Below are 15,335 nucleotides of genomic sequence, written 5' to 3'. Positions count from 1 at the left end.
TCAGTGACAAAACTGTCGAAAGATTTGCCAGGTTTCTGGGTATGCGTACAGAAAATAGATCTCTCAAATGTCTCATTCTTTTTGGGTGAAGAATGTCAATCGAAGTATGCTATCACTTGATTGTATCTCTTGCTGCCCGCTTCACTATCGAAAGCAAATGTATTGTAAATTTCAATAGCTTGCGGACCTGCCACCATTAGCAGCAACTCAATGTGCCTCTCGTCAGGCTGTGCCTGCAGGCCAAGGGCTGAAACATAGAGTTTACACTGCTGTTTGAAAATGTGCTCAATTTCGTTTACATTATCCGATATTTGAAGCTGGTGGGGTGCCTTTAAACTCTCCATCTCACGCTTCACCGTCTTTTATTGCATTGAGTCGCCACAGGCCGTAGTTTACCAGGTTGATTGAAGAATCTTCTTTTTCCCTTTCATTCTTCGGCCGGTTTCCCTTTATCTTTTTTGCCGTTTCCTTAAATTTTCAAGACACCTGGTACCATGTTGTGTTATTTGGCCTTGCTGTTGCAATGATGCTCACAGAACTGTTGATGAATTACTTAGAATGATTATTTATTATTTAACATGTGGAAGGATAACACGCAGAATGCTATACAGACTAGGTTGCTCTGGAACTACCTGATGTGCGACTGTCCTTGTCTATGCCTTACTACCAACTGATGAGTCCGTCACACCACGTGACCAAGGTCTGACAGAACCACTGGTTGGAGGTCGCATTGCTATCTGCATACAATCTTACTCACATGCATATCACCACACGGTGATTGTTCCTTTAAGTACTCAATTTCTCTGGGAGAAGATTTCTTGTAAAAGGGCAGCTTGCTTCCAGTAACTGATGATCTGACCAAGCTGCCTGCTATATTAACAATAGTTGAAAAAACGATCAACAAGCAGTTGATTACAGGAGTTGTAGTTTACTGTCGATGGCTCAGTTTTCAGGTTGTCTGGTTTAGGTCAAGCTACCTACTGGGAACATCGATATCAAGCAGGAGTCAGTTGAAATTCGATGTGTTGACTCAAAAGGTTTACATTTCTGATGAGTATCAGACTTGAGTTTTTCTGAGGTGCAAGTCAAATGGGTGTGGAAGAGGATTTGAGTTAAGACATTTGGTTTAGAATATTCATTGCAGGGGCAGTACGGTGGCGCAGTGGTTAGCACTGCTGTCTCATGGCGTTGAGGCCCCAAGTCCGATCCCGGCTCTGGGTCGCTGTCCGTATGGAGTTTGCACATTCCCCCCATGTTTGCAAGGGTTTTGCCCCCACAACCCAAAGATGTGCAGGGTAGGTGGATTGGCCACGCTAAATTGCCCCTTAATTGGAAAAAAATGAATTGGGTACTCTAAATTAAAAAAAAAAGAATATTCATTGCAGTGTTAATGTAAGCTTACTTGTGACACAAATGAAGATTATTATTATAAAATAACTGTTTCCATTGTAATTTAATATCTTAAATGTATATCTGATTATTTAAGGTAGCTTATATTTATTAGTATTCATGTTTGTTGATTTTGTGCAGTTTTATTTTAAAATAGTGAACTATGTGGCTCCATTCTTTTAATAATTACCTGGTGCTACCTTCCACGGGAGTTCACTTCTGCCATTATTTTAGCGGTCTACATCACACCACACCCACATTTAACAGGGAGATCGGACGATACAACCCGCAGTCTGCCGGGTCTTTGTCAGGAGCAGGAAAATCCAAGCCTGCCCAGCATCCTTGGCAGAGCATGTCTTTCTAACGAGTCTCTGAACATCCCCACAATAAAGGGGTCAGCTGGCCTACGAATCTTAAATAAAATTCCATCGGGAGCCCATCGGGTCCCAGTGTCTTCCCCGACTGCATCAATTTCAGTGCCTCTTGATCTCTTCCAACTCCAATGGAGCCTCTAGTTCCTTCCATAACTCTTCCCCCACCTTGGGAATCTCCAACTCCCCCAGGAATTCCACCACATCCCTCTCATTCCGGGGCAGTTCGGTCCTGTCCAACTTTCATAGAAGGCCCTAATACCTCATTCACCTTCCCCTAATCCGAACCTAGCCCCCCATCCCACGTCCTAATCTGGAAAATCTCCCTCTCTGCCTCCCATTTCTGCAGTTGATATGCCAGGAGTCGACTTGCCTTCTCCCAATACTCATAGATTGCTCCTTTAGCTCACATCAGCTGTCGCACCGCCCCATCTGGAGAGATCAGATGGAACTGCGTTTGCAATTTTTTTCTCTCCGCTAATAACTCTGGGGATGGACTGTTCATATGTCTGTGATCAACCTCGATAATATGGTCTACCAGTTTTCCCCACTCCCTCTTTGCCACCGTATCTACATGTGCCTTGGAAGATATAATTTCTGCCCTAATTACTACCTTCAACACCTCCCATAGTATTGAGGGAGAGACCTTCCCATTATTATTGTTCAAAATGTAATCTTGGATAGCCCGAGATCTTTGCACAGAACCCCAGGTCCGCCAACAGACCTATATCTAACCCCCACCTCTTGTGACACCCCTGGCCTACCTCCAAATCCAGGTCCACCCAATGTGGAGCATGGTCAGAAATGACTACCGCCAAGTACTCAGACTTCATCCCCAACAACACCTCTTCCACAATATTCCTCAATACCGGGGCCCCGCAAGGCTGCATCCGTAGCCCCCTACGAGACTCCCTATACACATACGACTGCATGGCAAAATTTGGCTCCAACTCCTTCTACACATTTGCTGATGACATGACCATAGTGGACTAAATCTCAAACAACCATGAGTCAGAATACAGGAGGAAGATAGAGAATGTAGTGGAGTGGTGTTACAACAACAATCTCTCCCTCAATGTCAGCAAAGCTAAAGAGCTGGTCATTGACTTCAGGAAGCAAAGTATTATGCACACCCCTGTCTGCATCAACGATGCCGATGTAAAGATGGTTGACAGCTTCAAATTCCTCTGGGTGCACATCACCGACAATCTGTCCTGGTCCACCCACGTCGATGCTGCGACCAAGAAATCACAACAGCGCCTGTACTTTCTCAGGAAACTAAGGAAATTTGGCATGTCCACATTGACTGTTCCCAACTTTTACAGATGCACCATAGAAGGCATCCTATCTGGCTATATCACAGTCTGGTATGGCAATTCCTTGGCCCAAGACCGTAAGAAATTAAAGAGAGACACGAACAAAGCCCAGTCCATCACACAAACCCACATCCCATACATTGACTCTGCCTACACCTCCCGCTGCCTTGGGAAAGCGGGCAGCATAATCAAAGACCCCTCCCACCCGGCTTACTCACTCTTCCAACTTCTTCCACCGGGCAGGAGATACAAAAGTCTGAGAACACACACCAACAGATTCCTGCTGTTACCAGACTCTTAAATGACCCTCTCATGGACTGAGCTGATCTCTTCACACATCTTCTCTACTGAGTAGTACTACACTCTTGTATGCTTCACCCGATGCCTGTGTCTATGTATTTACATTGTGTATTTTATGGTTGCCCTATGTATTTTCTTTTCTTGTCTGGAATGACCTGTCTGGGCTGTACGCAGAACAATACTTTTCACTGTACCTCGATACACACGACAATAAACAAATCCAATCCAATCTACCAGCCTCTCAGGCAGTGGGGAGTTCCAGATTCCCACCACACTCTGGGTGATGAAGGTTTTCCTCAAATCCCCTCTAAATCTCTTGCCCCGACCTGAAATCTATGCCCTCTGGTTATTGACATCCCTATGAAGGGGAAACCTTTCTTCCGATCTATGTCCCTTGTAATTTTATACACCTCAATCCGGTCCCCCACCTCAGCCTCCTCTGCTCATAGGAGATGCAGGAAGACTGGTCGAAGGCCATAGAGGGAGCGGTAGCACCCTTGAAAGGATGAATGGAGAAAGTTGAGAAGTAGCCTGGAGGCACAGGGGTCACAGGTCCAGGAAATGGAGAAGGTGATGTCCGACCATAGTGATCGGGTAGTGACGTGCCGCAACCGAGGGTGTCCAGGTTGAGTCCTAAATCAATGGGAAGGTTGAGGATAATGAAGGAGCTGGGAGGGTTTATGGAAAGGATGGGAATGGTGGATCCGTGGAGGTTTAAGAACCTGGGGAGAGGGAGTACTCCTTCTTCCCGCACGTGTACAAGGTATACTCCAGAATTGACTTATTCGTAGTAAGCCGAACGGTGTTGGTGGGTGTGGTGGGGCAGAGTATGTGGGAATCATGATCTCTGACCATGCACTGCACTGGCTGAAGGTTAGACTTAGCTTGAGGCAGGAACAGAGGCCGGGATGGAGGTTAGGTTCGGGCCGTTTGGCAGATAAGGGGTGCAGTTGGTGATCAGAGACTGTGTGGAGTTGAATCAGGATGGGGAGGTAAAAGCGGCAACATTTTAAGAGGCTTTGAAGAGGGTGGTTCAGGAGAGGTTATCCCGTTCAAGAAATAGAAGGAGGGAGGGGTATGGATGGTTGTTCGCGAGATAATCGAGGTGTACAGGAAAAATTCAAGTGCCCCCACCAAGGAGGGGTTGGCAGAGAGAAAGAAGTTGCAGGGGCAGTTTGATAGGTTGACGATGGGGAGGGCAGTGGGGCAGCTATGGAGAGCAAGGGGAATGCAGTATGAATATGGAGAGAAGGCGAGCCATATGCTACCCCATCAGCTCCGGAGGCAGGCCTCATTTAGAGAAATCCTGAGAGTATGGACAGGGAGGCCCCGGGACCAGACTGTTACCCGGCGGTGTTCTATCAGGTGTTTGCGACGGAGCTGGCACTACATCTATTGGGGATGTTATGCTAGGGAAGGGGGAGCTGCCGGAGACACTGACCCAGGTATCGATCACGCTCATCCTGAAGAAGGGGAAGGACCCGTTGGAGTGTGTGTCATACAGGCCTCAATTGTTAAATGCAGATATGAGAGTGTTGTCTAAGTTAGTGGCTGGGTGGATGGATTTGCATTCCGGGAGTGGTTGCAAAGGACCAAACGGGTTTCATGAAGGGCAGGCAGCTTTCCAGTAACATTAGGCAGTTATTAAATGTGATCATAACCCTGTCAAATGGCCGGGTACCGGAGGAGGTGATCTCTATGGACGTGGAGAAGGCTTTCGACTTGGTGGAGGGGTGGTACCCATTTGATATTTGGGCTGAGGTTTGTGGCGTGGTGCATCTGCTGTCTGTGGCCCTGGTGCAGAGTGTACAGACATACGAGGCGAGTTCACAGAGCTTCGGGTTGCATAGGAGACCAAGGCAGGGGTGCTGCTGTCGCCGCTGCTATTAGTGCTGGTGATAGAGCCCTTGGCGATGACCCTTGGAGGGTCAGTAGAGTGGCAGAGGATTGTGAGGGGGAGTAAGGAACACCGGGTGTTGCTGTACGCAGACGACCTGCTGCTGTTTGTGTCGGACCCATTGAAGCGTATTTTGGGAGAATTATGGACATACTAGAGAGGTTTGGGGCCTTCTCAAGCTATAAGTTGAATGTCGGAAAGAGTGAGGTGTTTCAGATGAATGCGACGGGTTGGGGAGTAACTCTGGGGGTGCTGCCATTTAGGGTTGCCAGGGACAGGTTTAAGCATTTGGGGGTTCAGGTGATGGGGAAGTGGGTGACGATGTATAAATGGAACCTAACAATATTGGCGGAGCAGGTAAGGGAGGACTTTAGTGGATGGGACTCGTTGCACCTGACACTGGCGGGGAGGGTCCAGTTGGTAAAAATGAATGTTCTGCCAAGGTTCCTGTTTGTATTCCAGACCGTCCCGATCTTCATTCTGAAGACCTTTTTCTGGAAACTGGGCGCAACGATTTTGGAGTTGATATGGACGGGGAAGGTACCAAGGGTGAAGAGGGCCCTGTTACAGAGGCAGAGAGGGGGGGTTGTCATTAACAAATCTGTTGTACTACTATTGGGCAGCGAATGCGGAGAAGGTGAGGCAGTGTTGGGAAGGAGAGGGATTTGAATGGGTTAGGATGGAGGAGGGGTTCTGTAGGGTGGCCAGCCTGAGGGCCATGGTGATGGTGGAGTATCCGCTGTTACTGAAGTACACGGAGAGCCCGGTGGTACAGTCCACGATTAGGATGTGGAATCAGTTAAAGAGACACTTTAGGATTGGGGGAAGTTGGTGCTAACGCCGCTGTGTGAGAAACATGGGTTTAAGCCGGGGAGACGGATGGCATGGAAAGGAGGTGGAGCGAAGTGGGGCTGGTGAGGGCAAGGGATTTATATCTGGAAGAGAGGTTTGCAAGTCTGGAAGGGCTGCGGGAGAGGGTAGAGCTCCCGAAGGGAAGTAAATTCAGGTATATGCAAGTGAGGGACTTCACGCAGAAGGAATGGAGAGGGTATCCCAAGTTGCCAGGATAAACCTTCTTGGAGTGGTTGCTGCTCCCGGATGCAGAAGAGGAGCGTAGGATTGGGTTGCTGTGGGATCAGGGGAGAGTGGTGGTGGTGAGGATTAAGGAGAAATGGGAGTAAGCTGGGGGGAGGGAGGGAGATAAAATGGAGAGTGTGGAGTGAGGCGATGCGCAGGGTGAACTCGACCTCCTCATGTGCGAGGATGGGTTTGATTTAGTTTAAGGTGTTGCACAGGTGCATATGACTCAGGCGAGGATGAGTGGGTTCTTCCAGGGGGTGACAGACGAGTGTGAAAAGTGTGGGCGAGGACCAGCAAATCATTTGCTTACGGAGAGATACTGGAGGGGGTGTTTGGAATGTTATCGAAGATTGTGGGGTAGAGACCGGCCTGGACCCTATGATGGTGATTTTTGGGGTATCGGAAATGCTGGAGCTAATGGAGGGAAGACTGACATTGTGACCTTTGCCTCTCTAGTTGCCGAAAGGATTCTGCTGGAAAAGTGGTTGGCAAACGGGTGGCCGCCTGGCAGGGGGACATTTAAGAATTTGTCCGGCTGGAATTGAGGGCTTTGAGACACAGTGGTTTGAGGAATTGTTCGTCACGGGGTGGGGTGAAAAGCTTGCACTATTTACAAACTGTTTAACTGTTAATTGTAAAGCTATTTTTGAAGTTAATGTGGTTAATTATGTGTTTAAAGTTTGTTTTAACATGAAAGACACATACTGGTCAGAGTCATCGCTCCTGGGGTGAAGTAGCCTTTCCTCTCAGTTTTGTATAAAGAGAAAAATAGTTTGGGGTTCTCGTCCGGCATTCTCACAAAAGTTGGGGTTTGGTCCGCTAGCCTAACAGTGCACAAATCTGTGGTGCTAAATCCGATGCATTATGATTGGTTCTGTACTTGAAGGGGGAACATTGCTGGGCCATGGGGGTGAAGGCAATGGGAGAGATGTGACTAATCGGAGAGCTGTTTGAAAAGGCCTCCTTCTGTGCTGCTGCCGTTCGGCCGAGGTTAAAACCGGCGAACTCACAGCCCCGAAAGGCGGCCGGTCCAGCGAGCTCCTTCTGGACTGAGGAAGCACCCAAACTTCACAGGGAGCAGTGGGAAATGTTCTTTTCCAAGGGGGGTTTGCTAAGCAGCCGGAGCAATACAACAAAAGCGAGCATGGTCAAGAAAGTCAACAAGGGGGGGGGGGAAGCAAACCCAGAGCTTCCAGCAAACACAAAGGCAACAAAAGGGTCCAGCCGGTCGCACGTTCCCTCTCTCCCCCTCCCCGGGGCCGCGCGCGCGAAACAGTGAGCGTGCGCGTCCACGCGGATGACGTGAACACGCCGGGGACAATGGCACGCGCACTGTCTGTGCTTTCGGCCGCGAGGGAGCTCGAGGCGCTCCGGGTTAAGTGACTGCAAAAGTCATCACCAGTAGCAGCAAAGGAGCAGCCTGTCCCAACTTTACACTGAGACAAAGTGCGCGCTGCCATGGGGTGAGTGAGTTCCACTTCCTCGACAGAAATAAGACACGATCCAAACTTTTATTCAGTGCAATATTTTGGTTGCATTCCCCCCGCCCCCCAATCCCTCGTCTCTTTCTCGATTTATGAATAGAAGCAGATGAAGGCAGGAATGAATGGGGTTATTGTTTGTCACAGTGAAAGTTTCCCCGCATCCAGTTCGTTCCCCGAGCAGGGCTGTCACACTGGGAGCGCTGGGCGATTGTGTGAGAGGGGCTGGATATAGGGAGGGGGTGTGGGTAACGAATGAATGGGTGAAGCCCAGGCAGAAAGAGAAGAAGCGGGGTCTGCCACAGTGCAGCCAGGCAATGATTGATTTAATTCGGGCGCAATTTCCCAGAAACTGCTACGGAAACGGATCGAGCCGCCAAAGTTCCGAGATGGAAGTTTTAAGCAACAAAAGGTGAAATGATTCGACGGCTTCCGATAGCCAAGCTTAATTTGGCCGCGATTCCTGCAAGTACTACCTTATCTATTCATCTGTTAACACCTCCTTTCGCTGTTTGTTTGTTAAACTTACACCCTTTTCAAATATTTTTGATTAATGCAATGAGCGTGATGTGCGAGGTTTTGGCAACTTTTGATTTCATTTCGCCTACTAGCGGATCCCAGTTTATTTCGTGTAGTAGTCACTCCACGAGTATTATTTGGCATCAATGCAGAAAAGAAATGTTCAAAGGCAACAATAGGCAAACCATCGTCCTGAATTTCGCGTACTTTGAAACCAGTTTTTCGCTTACGGTTGTAATAGAATAATTTTATGTTGTGTATTTATTTAGGCTTTGTTAAAGTTTGGCACTCGGCAGTAACATTGGGTGAAAATGAAGAGCTTAAAAGCCAAGTTCAGAAAAAGTGATGTAAGTACTTCAGGTCGGCTACATAACTGTTACTGGTTGTCTTATTGTTGCAGCCAATAGCTTCCACTTCGACACTGATAAAATAGTTAGTTGGCACAGTGATCAGAAATCGTTGCAAACATGAGTCTGGTTCCTCAGATTTAGCAACCCTAAAGCTGCACAAGCCTTTTGAATGCAGAGGTGTGGACTGTCAGATTTTAAATTTGTAAATGAATGGGTTGAAACAATGGACTTTAAAGAGAAAGTAAAATACAACTGAAGCGAGTCATTTTCACAAACTTCTGCCCCCACATGCCTGAAGTTATTTGTCGATCCCATCCCACATTGTAACATGGGCACTACTGGTACTATCACCGATGAATTCCCTATGGATGAGGTGGTTCTGCCCACTTGGACATACTTCGAGCCCATCACTGTTTCGCAGCCACTACTCTAGTCTCAAACTAACCAGTGACTAATTGTATTAGTTGGTCTTGCCATCTTATTGCCTGCATAACCTCGTAAGAAACAATTAAGCTTATAATCACATTTTAAAAAAAATCTTTAAAAAAATGATTGTCCCAAGTAGGCTTACATTAACACTGCAATGAAGTTCCTGTGAAAAGCCCCTAGTTGCCACATTCTGGCGCATGTTTGGGTACAATGAGGGAGAATTCAGAATGGCCAATTCACCTAACAGCACGTCTTTCGGGACTTGTGGGAGGAAACCGGAGCACCCGGAGGAAACCCACGCAGACACTGGAAGAGCGTGCAGACTCTGCACAGACAGTGACCCAAGCCGGAATCGAACCTGGGACCCTGGCACTGTGAAGCAATTGTGTCCAGTCCCCGTGTGTGATGTACATTGGAATTATCTTGGTTCCATCACACTTAAAATCATTTTATTTCCATTTATTTTTTGAACTGATATTTACTGCAAATACATTGAAGCCCCATGAAGTTGCAGGCAATACACAATAGCTCAAGGGGGAACAACACTTGGGAAAATCTACACCCCCTCAATGGTTTCTGATAATATTTATTCATTGAATAAGGAATATTACCATAAAAAGCATTTTAGTTTGTTAAATCTTTTGTCTAAGTTTGATTACATGGTAATATTATTATGCGACATATCTTTCTGAAATAACAGAAAATGCTGGAAAATCTGTGTATCTGCCTGCATCTGTGGAGGGAGAACAGAGTTAATGTTTTGAGTCTGGATGTCTCTTTGTCAGAGCTGGAGAGAACTGGAAATAGGATGAGATTTCTATTGTTGGGGAGAGGGATGTAGCAGTAACAGCTGGATAGAGGCCCAGTGATAGGTGGAGGCTAGTTAGAGATTAACAAAAATGTTATGGACAAAAAGCCAAAGGGAATAAAAATGGTGGTGATCATGGCTAAGAAGGGTGCTGATAGTGGCACATTATTAGATCCGAGTGTGTTAATGGCAGAACAACGGTAAACAGTGTGTCAAAGGACAATCTAGAACAGGGTAAAGGTGGCCCTAGTTTGGGGGGCGGGGGAGACAGTGGTGAGGGAAAAGCAGATTGATGGAAGAAATGAAGTGATAGAAATAAAAATGGGGTGAAGCTGAAGGAGAGAGTTCATAGTCTAAAGTTGTTGAGCTCAATGTTAAGTCCAGAAGATTGTAGCATGCCTAATTGGATGATGAGGTGCTGTTCCTCCAGTTTGTGCTCCAGATCAAGGACAGACACATGGACAGGACAGCAAGATAGCCAGTTGAAACGGCAAATGATAGGAAGGTCTAGGCCCTGCTTGTGGATGGACCGAAGGTGTTTTGCAAAGTGGTCACCCAGTCTCTGTTTAGTCTGTCCAATGTAGAGTAGACCGCATTGAGAGAAGTGTATGCAATAGACCAGATTGAAGGAGTTGCACGTGAAGTGCTGAAAAGAGTGTTTAGGCCCTTGGATGGTGAGCAGGGAGGAGGTAAAGAGCTGGTGTTGAGCCTTCTGCGGTTGCATAGGAAGCTGCCGTGGGAAGAGGGTGGGGAGTAATGGAGGACTGGACCCTGCGGATTGTTGAAAGGGGGGTTGAGTGGAAGATGTGTTTCGAGTTGGAAATGGCGATGGATGATCCTTTGAATACAGAGGCTGGTGGAGTGAGAAGTAAGGCAGGGGGGACCCTATTCTGGTTCTAGGAGGGAGGGGAAGAAGTGAGAGCAGAGGTGCAGGAGATGGGTTGGACAGAATTGAGAGCCCTGTGGACTACAGTGGGTGGGAAGCCCTGATTAAGGAAGGATAAAGATAATGTTAGCACCATTTTGGAAAGTGGCGTCATGGAACAAATGCAACAGAGGCAAAGGAACTGGGACAATCGGATGAAGTCCTTGCAGGATGTGGGGTGCGAGGGGCTGTAGTTGAGATAGCTGAGACAGGCGGTGGGGTTGTAATGGATATTAATGGACAATCTATCCCCAGAAATGGAGATAAAGAAGTCAAGGAAGGGAGGTGTCGGAGATAGACCACGTGAAGGTGATCGAGGGGTGGAAATTGGAAGCGGAATTGATCAATCTTTCCAGGTCCAGATGGGAACATGAAGCAGCACTGAAACAGTCATTGATGTACTGATCAAAGAGTTCTGGGAGGGGGCAGGAGTAGGACTGGAACAGGGAATGTTTCACGTACCCCATAAAGAGACAGGTTTAACTGGAATCCATATGGGTACCCATAGCCACACCTGTTTGGAGGAAATGAGACAAGTTAAAGGAGAAATTGTTGAGTGAGAAGGCAAGTTCAGTCAGACGGAGGAATGTGATGGTGGATGGGGATTGTTCAGGCCTCTGTTTGGGATAGAAGCGGTGGGCCCTCTGACCATCCTAGTGGGGTACAGAGGCATTTGACATCCATGTTGAAGAGGAGCCGATTAGGGTCAGGGAACTGGAAGTTGTTGATATGCCACAGGGCATCAGATGAATCGTGGATGTGGGTGGGAAGTGACTGGACAGGAGGATGGAGTCAAGATGGGAAGAAATGAGTTCAGTGGGGCAGGAACAGGCTGACAGGTTGGGCCTAATGGGACAGTCCTGTTTGTGAATTTTGGAGAGGGGGGTAGAAGCGGGTGGACCGGTATTGGGTTGGAAGCTGTGGAGAAGAGGTCAGTGACAGTCTGGGAAAAACTATTAAAAAGAGTCCATGAAGAGGTTTTTTTTGCATGTTGCTGTAAATGTTGCACCTTCATAATGATGCCATGAGAGCAAACTAATATATTGGATGTTAGTGTAATTATTTCCATGCTTTCATGGTGGCATGGTGACACAGTGGTTATCACTGCTGCCTCACAACTCCAGGGACCCAGGTTCAATTCCCGCCTCGGATGACTGTCTGTGTGGAGTTTGCACTTTCTCCCCGTGTCTAGGTGGGTTCCCTCCGGGTGCTCCGGTTTCCTCCTACAGTCCGAAGATGTGCAGGTTAGGTGGATTGGCCATGCTAAATTGCCCCATAGTGTCCAAAAGGTTAGGTGGGGTTACTGGGTTACAGGAGAAGGGTGGAGGGGTGGGCTTCGGTAGGGTGCTCTCTCTACGGGGCAGTGCAGACCCTATAGGCCGAATGGCCTCCCTGTGCGCTGTAAAAGCTATGATTCTATGAAGTTGATATGCGCTAATCCTGATTTGAAGATACTCTATGTTTTTAACTTAAATCAAGTATTCATTTGTTAATTTCTTTGTCTTCTGGTAATTTTTGCTTTAATCATTGATCTCAAGCCTTTTCTGTTGTTTATGATGTAGCAAACTTTTCTTCACCGAATCTATTTGGCTTGTGACATTTTTAAAGTTAAAGAAGGGGGACATTTCTTTACTATAAAACCCCAGAGGATTTGCTGAAGTTCACACATTAGATTATGTGGCTCTTGTAAATTAATCTAGTTTCACACTATATCTGAAGTTCCATTTCATTGAGATACAAGTACAGACTTCCAACATTGTGATTTCCTTAAAATCCTCAAGATGTTGCAGTTATTCTGTTGCGTAATAAGCTGCCACAGGTCTATACTATAGCGGTTATAGCCTGTGCCTTGAATTGGCTTCAGTTTCCTGTTCGAATAGGCATGAGTGCATTTAATCAGTTCTTCAGAATTGACGAGGGGGCTAAAATAGACTGGCTTTTCCATTTCATGCAGGCGCCTTTTCACCTCCAGCTCACTGCAAACAGTGCTGGCGGCAGTAGCAGTCATTCACAAGGATGCACGCTGTTCAATCAAAATGGTTTGAAACCATTCCGAGGGTACTTTCCACAAGTATGAGTAAACATGGTTTCAAAGCTGGTAACAGCTAACTTCTTCAACGGTTGAAACCCTTGTAAAAGTAGAATCTGAATTTCAGGCTGTTCGTGAAATACAATAAACAAGATCTATATATGTTTGTTATTTATTTGGGGACACAGAAGACAGCTGTAAAAGCAAAGATTTAAGGGGCTTGTTATATCTCAATCGATTATGATTCTATAATTCCAAAATATTGATGTTTTATTAAAATATTTGAATGCCAATCACATGGTCGGATTAGAGTGTACGTGGTTAAATTAGTGCAGCCACTGAGGGGGAGACTAGTTGACATGAAGACAGAGACTGGCAGCAGTATTTCATTTTTAAAAGACAGATATTTCCAGAGGAGAGTGCCCCTCCAGGAACAAAAGGACCGACTTGGCAAACTTGTAAGCCAAGGAGTTGATAGTACATACTATTTTCTTTATGTGTAAACCTTCTCCCCAAATCTCTTTCTCGTAAAATTCTGGTTTGGTTTTACAGTGTTTCAATTTTGTTTGTTTAATTGGATGTAATCTCAAAAATGAAAACATGTTTAGTTGAGCACTTTGGCTGATAAGTAGGACCATTTTTCATAATCACTGAACAAGTGCCTGCCTCGAGAGAATGGTTGGAATCTAGTAATATGTTATGATAGCTCCATAACAAGCATGGGAAAAGAGAACTAAATGTAATGATGGCACCAGTTCCTCTTTTTTTTTAATAAACATTTTATTGAGGTATTTTTGGTCTTATAACAACAACAAAATAAACAATGTACATGAAACTATAAAAATAGTGCAAAAGTCGTCTCCCTCCCTTACAGGTCCCACCATTATTAACCCCCTACTCTAAGCTAAACTTAACCACCCTCCTTCTGCTGACGATTGATTTTCCGTGAAGAAGTCGACGAACGGTTGCCACCTCCGGGCGAACCCTAACAGTGACCCTCTCAAGGTGAACTTGATTTTCTCCAAACAGAGAAAGCTAGCTATGTCCAATAGCCAGGTCTCCGACTTTGGGGGCTTTGAGGCCCTCCAAGCTAATAGTATCCGTCTCGGAGTTACCAGGGAAGCAAAGTCCAGAACGTCTGCCTCTTTCGCCTCCTGGATTCCTGGGTCTTCCGACACCCCGAAAATCGCCACCTCTGGACTCAGTGCCACCCTTGTTTTTAACACCGTGGACATGACATCTGTAAACCCCTGCCAAAATCCCCTAAGCTTCGGACATGCCCAGAACCTGTGGACATGGTTCTCTGGTCCTCCCGCACATTTTGCACACCTGTCGTCCACCCCAAAAAATCTGCTCATCCGGGCCACTGTCATGTGAGCCCGATGAACAACCTTGAATTGTATCAGGCTGAGCCTGGCACGTGTTGCGGACGTGTTGACTCTACTCAACGCGTCCGCCCATAGACCATCCCCTATCTCTCCTCCCAGTTCCTCCTCCCACTTGCGCTTCAGCTCCTTGGTCTGCATCTCCTCTCACCCCATACGTTCCTTGTAAATGTCAGAGATGCTCCCTTTTTCTATCCACCCTCTGGAAACTATCCTGTCCTGAATCCCCCTTAGCGGTAGGAGCAGGAAGGTTGACACCTGTTTACGTAGGAAGTCCCGCACCTACAGATACCTGAATTTGTTTCCCCTCGTCAACCCAAACTTCTCTTCCAGTGCCCTCATACTCGGAAAGCTCCCCTCTATAAACATATCCCCCATCCTCTCAATCCCTGCTCTCCGCCATATCCGGAACCCCCCCATCCATACTTCCTGGGGCAAACCGGTGATTATTGCAGATTGGGGATCAGACCGATGCTCCCTCTGCTCCCACATGTCTCCTCCATTGCCCCCAGACTCTCAGGGTCGCCACCACCACGGGGCTGGTAGAGTACCGTGCCGGCGGGAACGGCAGAGGCGCAGTTACCAGCGCCCCCAGACTTGTGCCCCTGCAAGAAGCCGCCTCCATATGCTCCCATGCCTCCCTCTCCCCCACCACCCACTTCCTAATCATGGCTATATTCGCTGCCCAGTAATAGTTACAAAAATTTGGCAGCGCCAGCCCATCCCTCTCCCCAACTCAGCTCAAGCATTACCTTCTTTACTCACAGGGTTTTGCCCGCCCAAACAAAACCAGTTATCTCTTTGTTGACCCGTTTAAAAAAGGACCGCAGAATAAAGATGGGGAGACATTGAAACACGAACAGGAATCTCGGGAGGACCGTCATCTTCACCGTCTGTACCCTCCCAGCCAGTGACAACTGAAACGCGTCCCACCTCCGAAAATCGTCCTTCATTTGGTCTACTAGTCGGGCCAGATTTAATTTATGCAGCCGGTCCCATTCCGCGCCACTTGAATTCCTAGGTACTTAAAGTTCCCCCTACTAATCTAAACGGCAG

At 47.1% G+C, this 15,335-nt stretch overlaps 1 protein-coding gene across 2 annotated transcripts in view; it reads left to right on the top strand.

Moving 5' to 3' along the window:
* The first annotated feature begins 7,645 nt into the window (after positions 1-7,645).
* rai14 (retinoic acid induced 14) overlaps positions 7,646-15,335 on the top strand; it is a 379,848-nt gene continuing 372,158 nt past the window's right edge. The window contains exons 1-2 of one of the 2 annotated variants that reach the window (XM_072497306.1): positions 7,646-7,816; positions 8,623-8,700. In XM_072497306.1, the coding sequence (XP_072353407.1) occupies positions 8,665-8,700 (36 nt within the window). In that variant the 5' untranslated portion in view covers positions 7,646-7,816; positions 8,623-8,664. The other variant, XM_072497307.1, reaches the window with a different exon arrangement.

This window comes from Scyliorhinus torazame, chromosome 3 (genome assembly GCF_047496885.1).
Source record: "Scyliorhinus torazame isolate Kashiwa2021f chromosome 3, sScyTor2.1, whole genome shotgun sequence".
Lineage (NCBI taxonomy): Eukaryota > Metazoa > Chordata > Chondrichthyes > Carcharhiniformes > Scyliorhinidae > Scyliorhinus > Scyliorhinus torazame.
The sequence above is the reverse complement of the archived record's forward strand: the minus strand, read 5'-3'. Positions and strand labels throughout refer to the sequence as shown.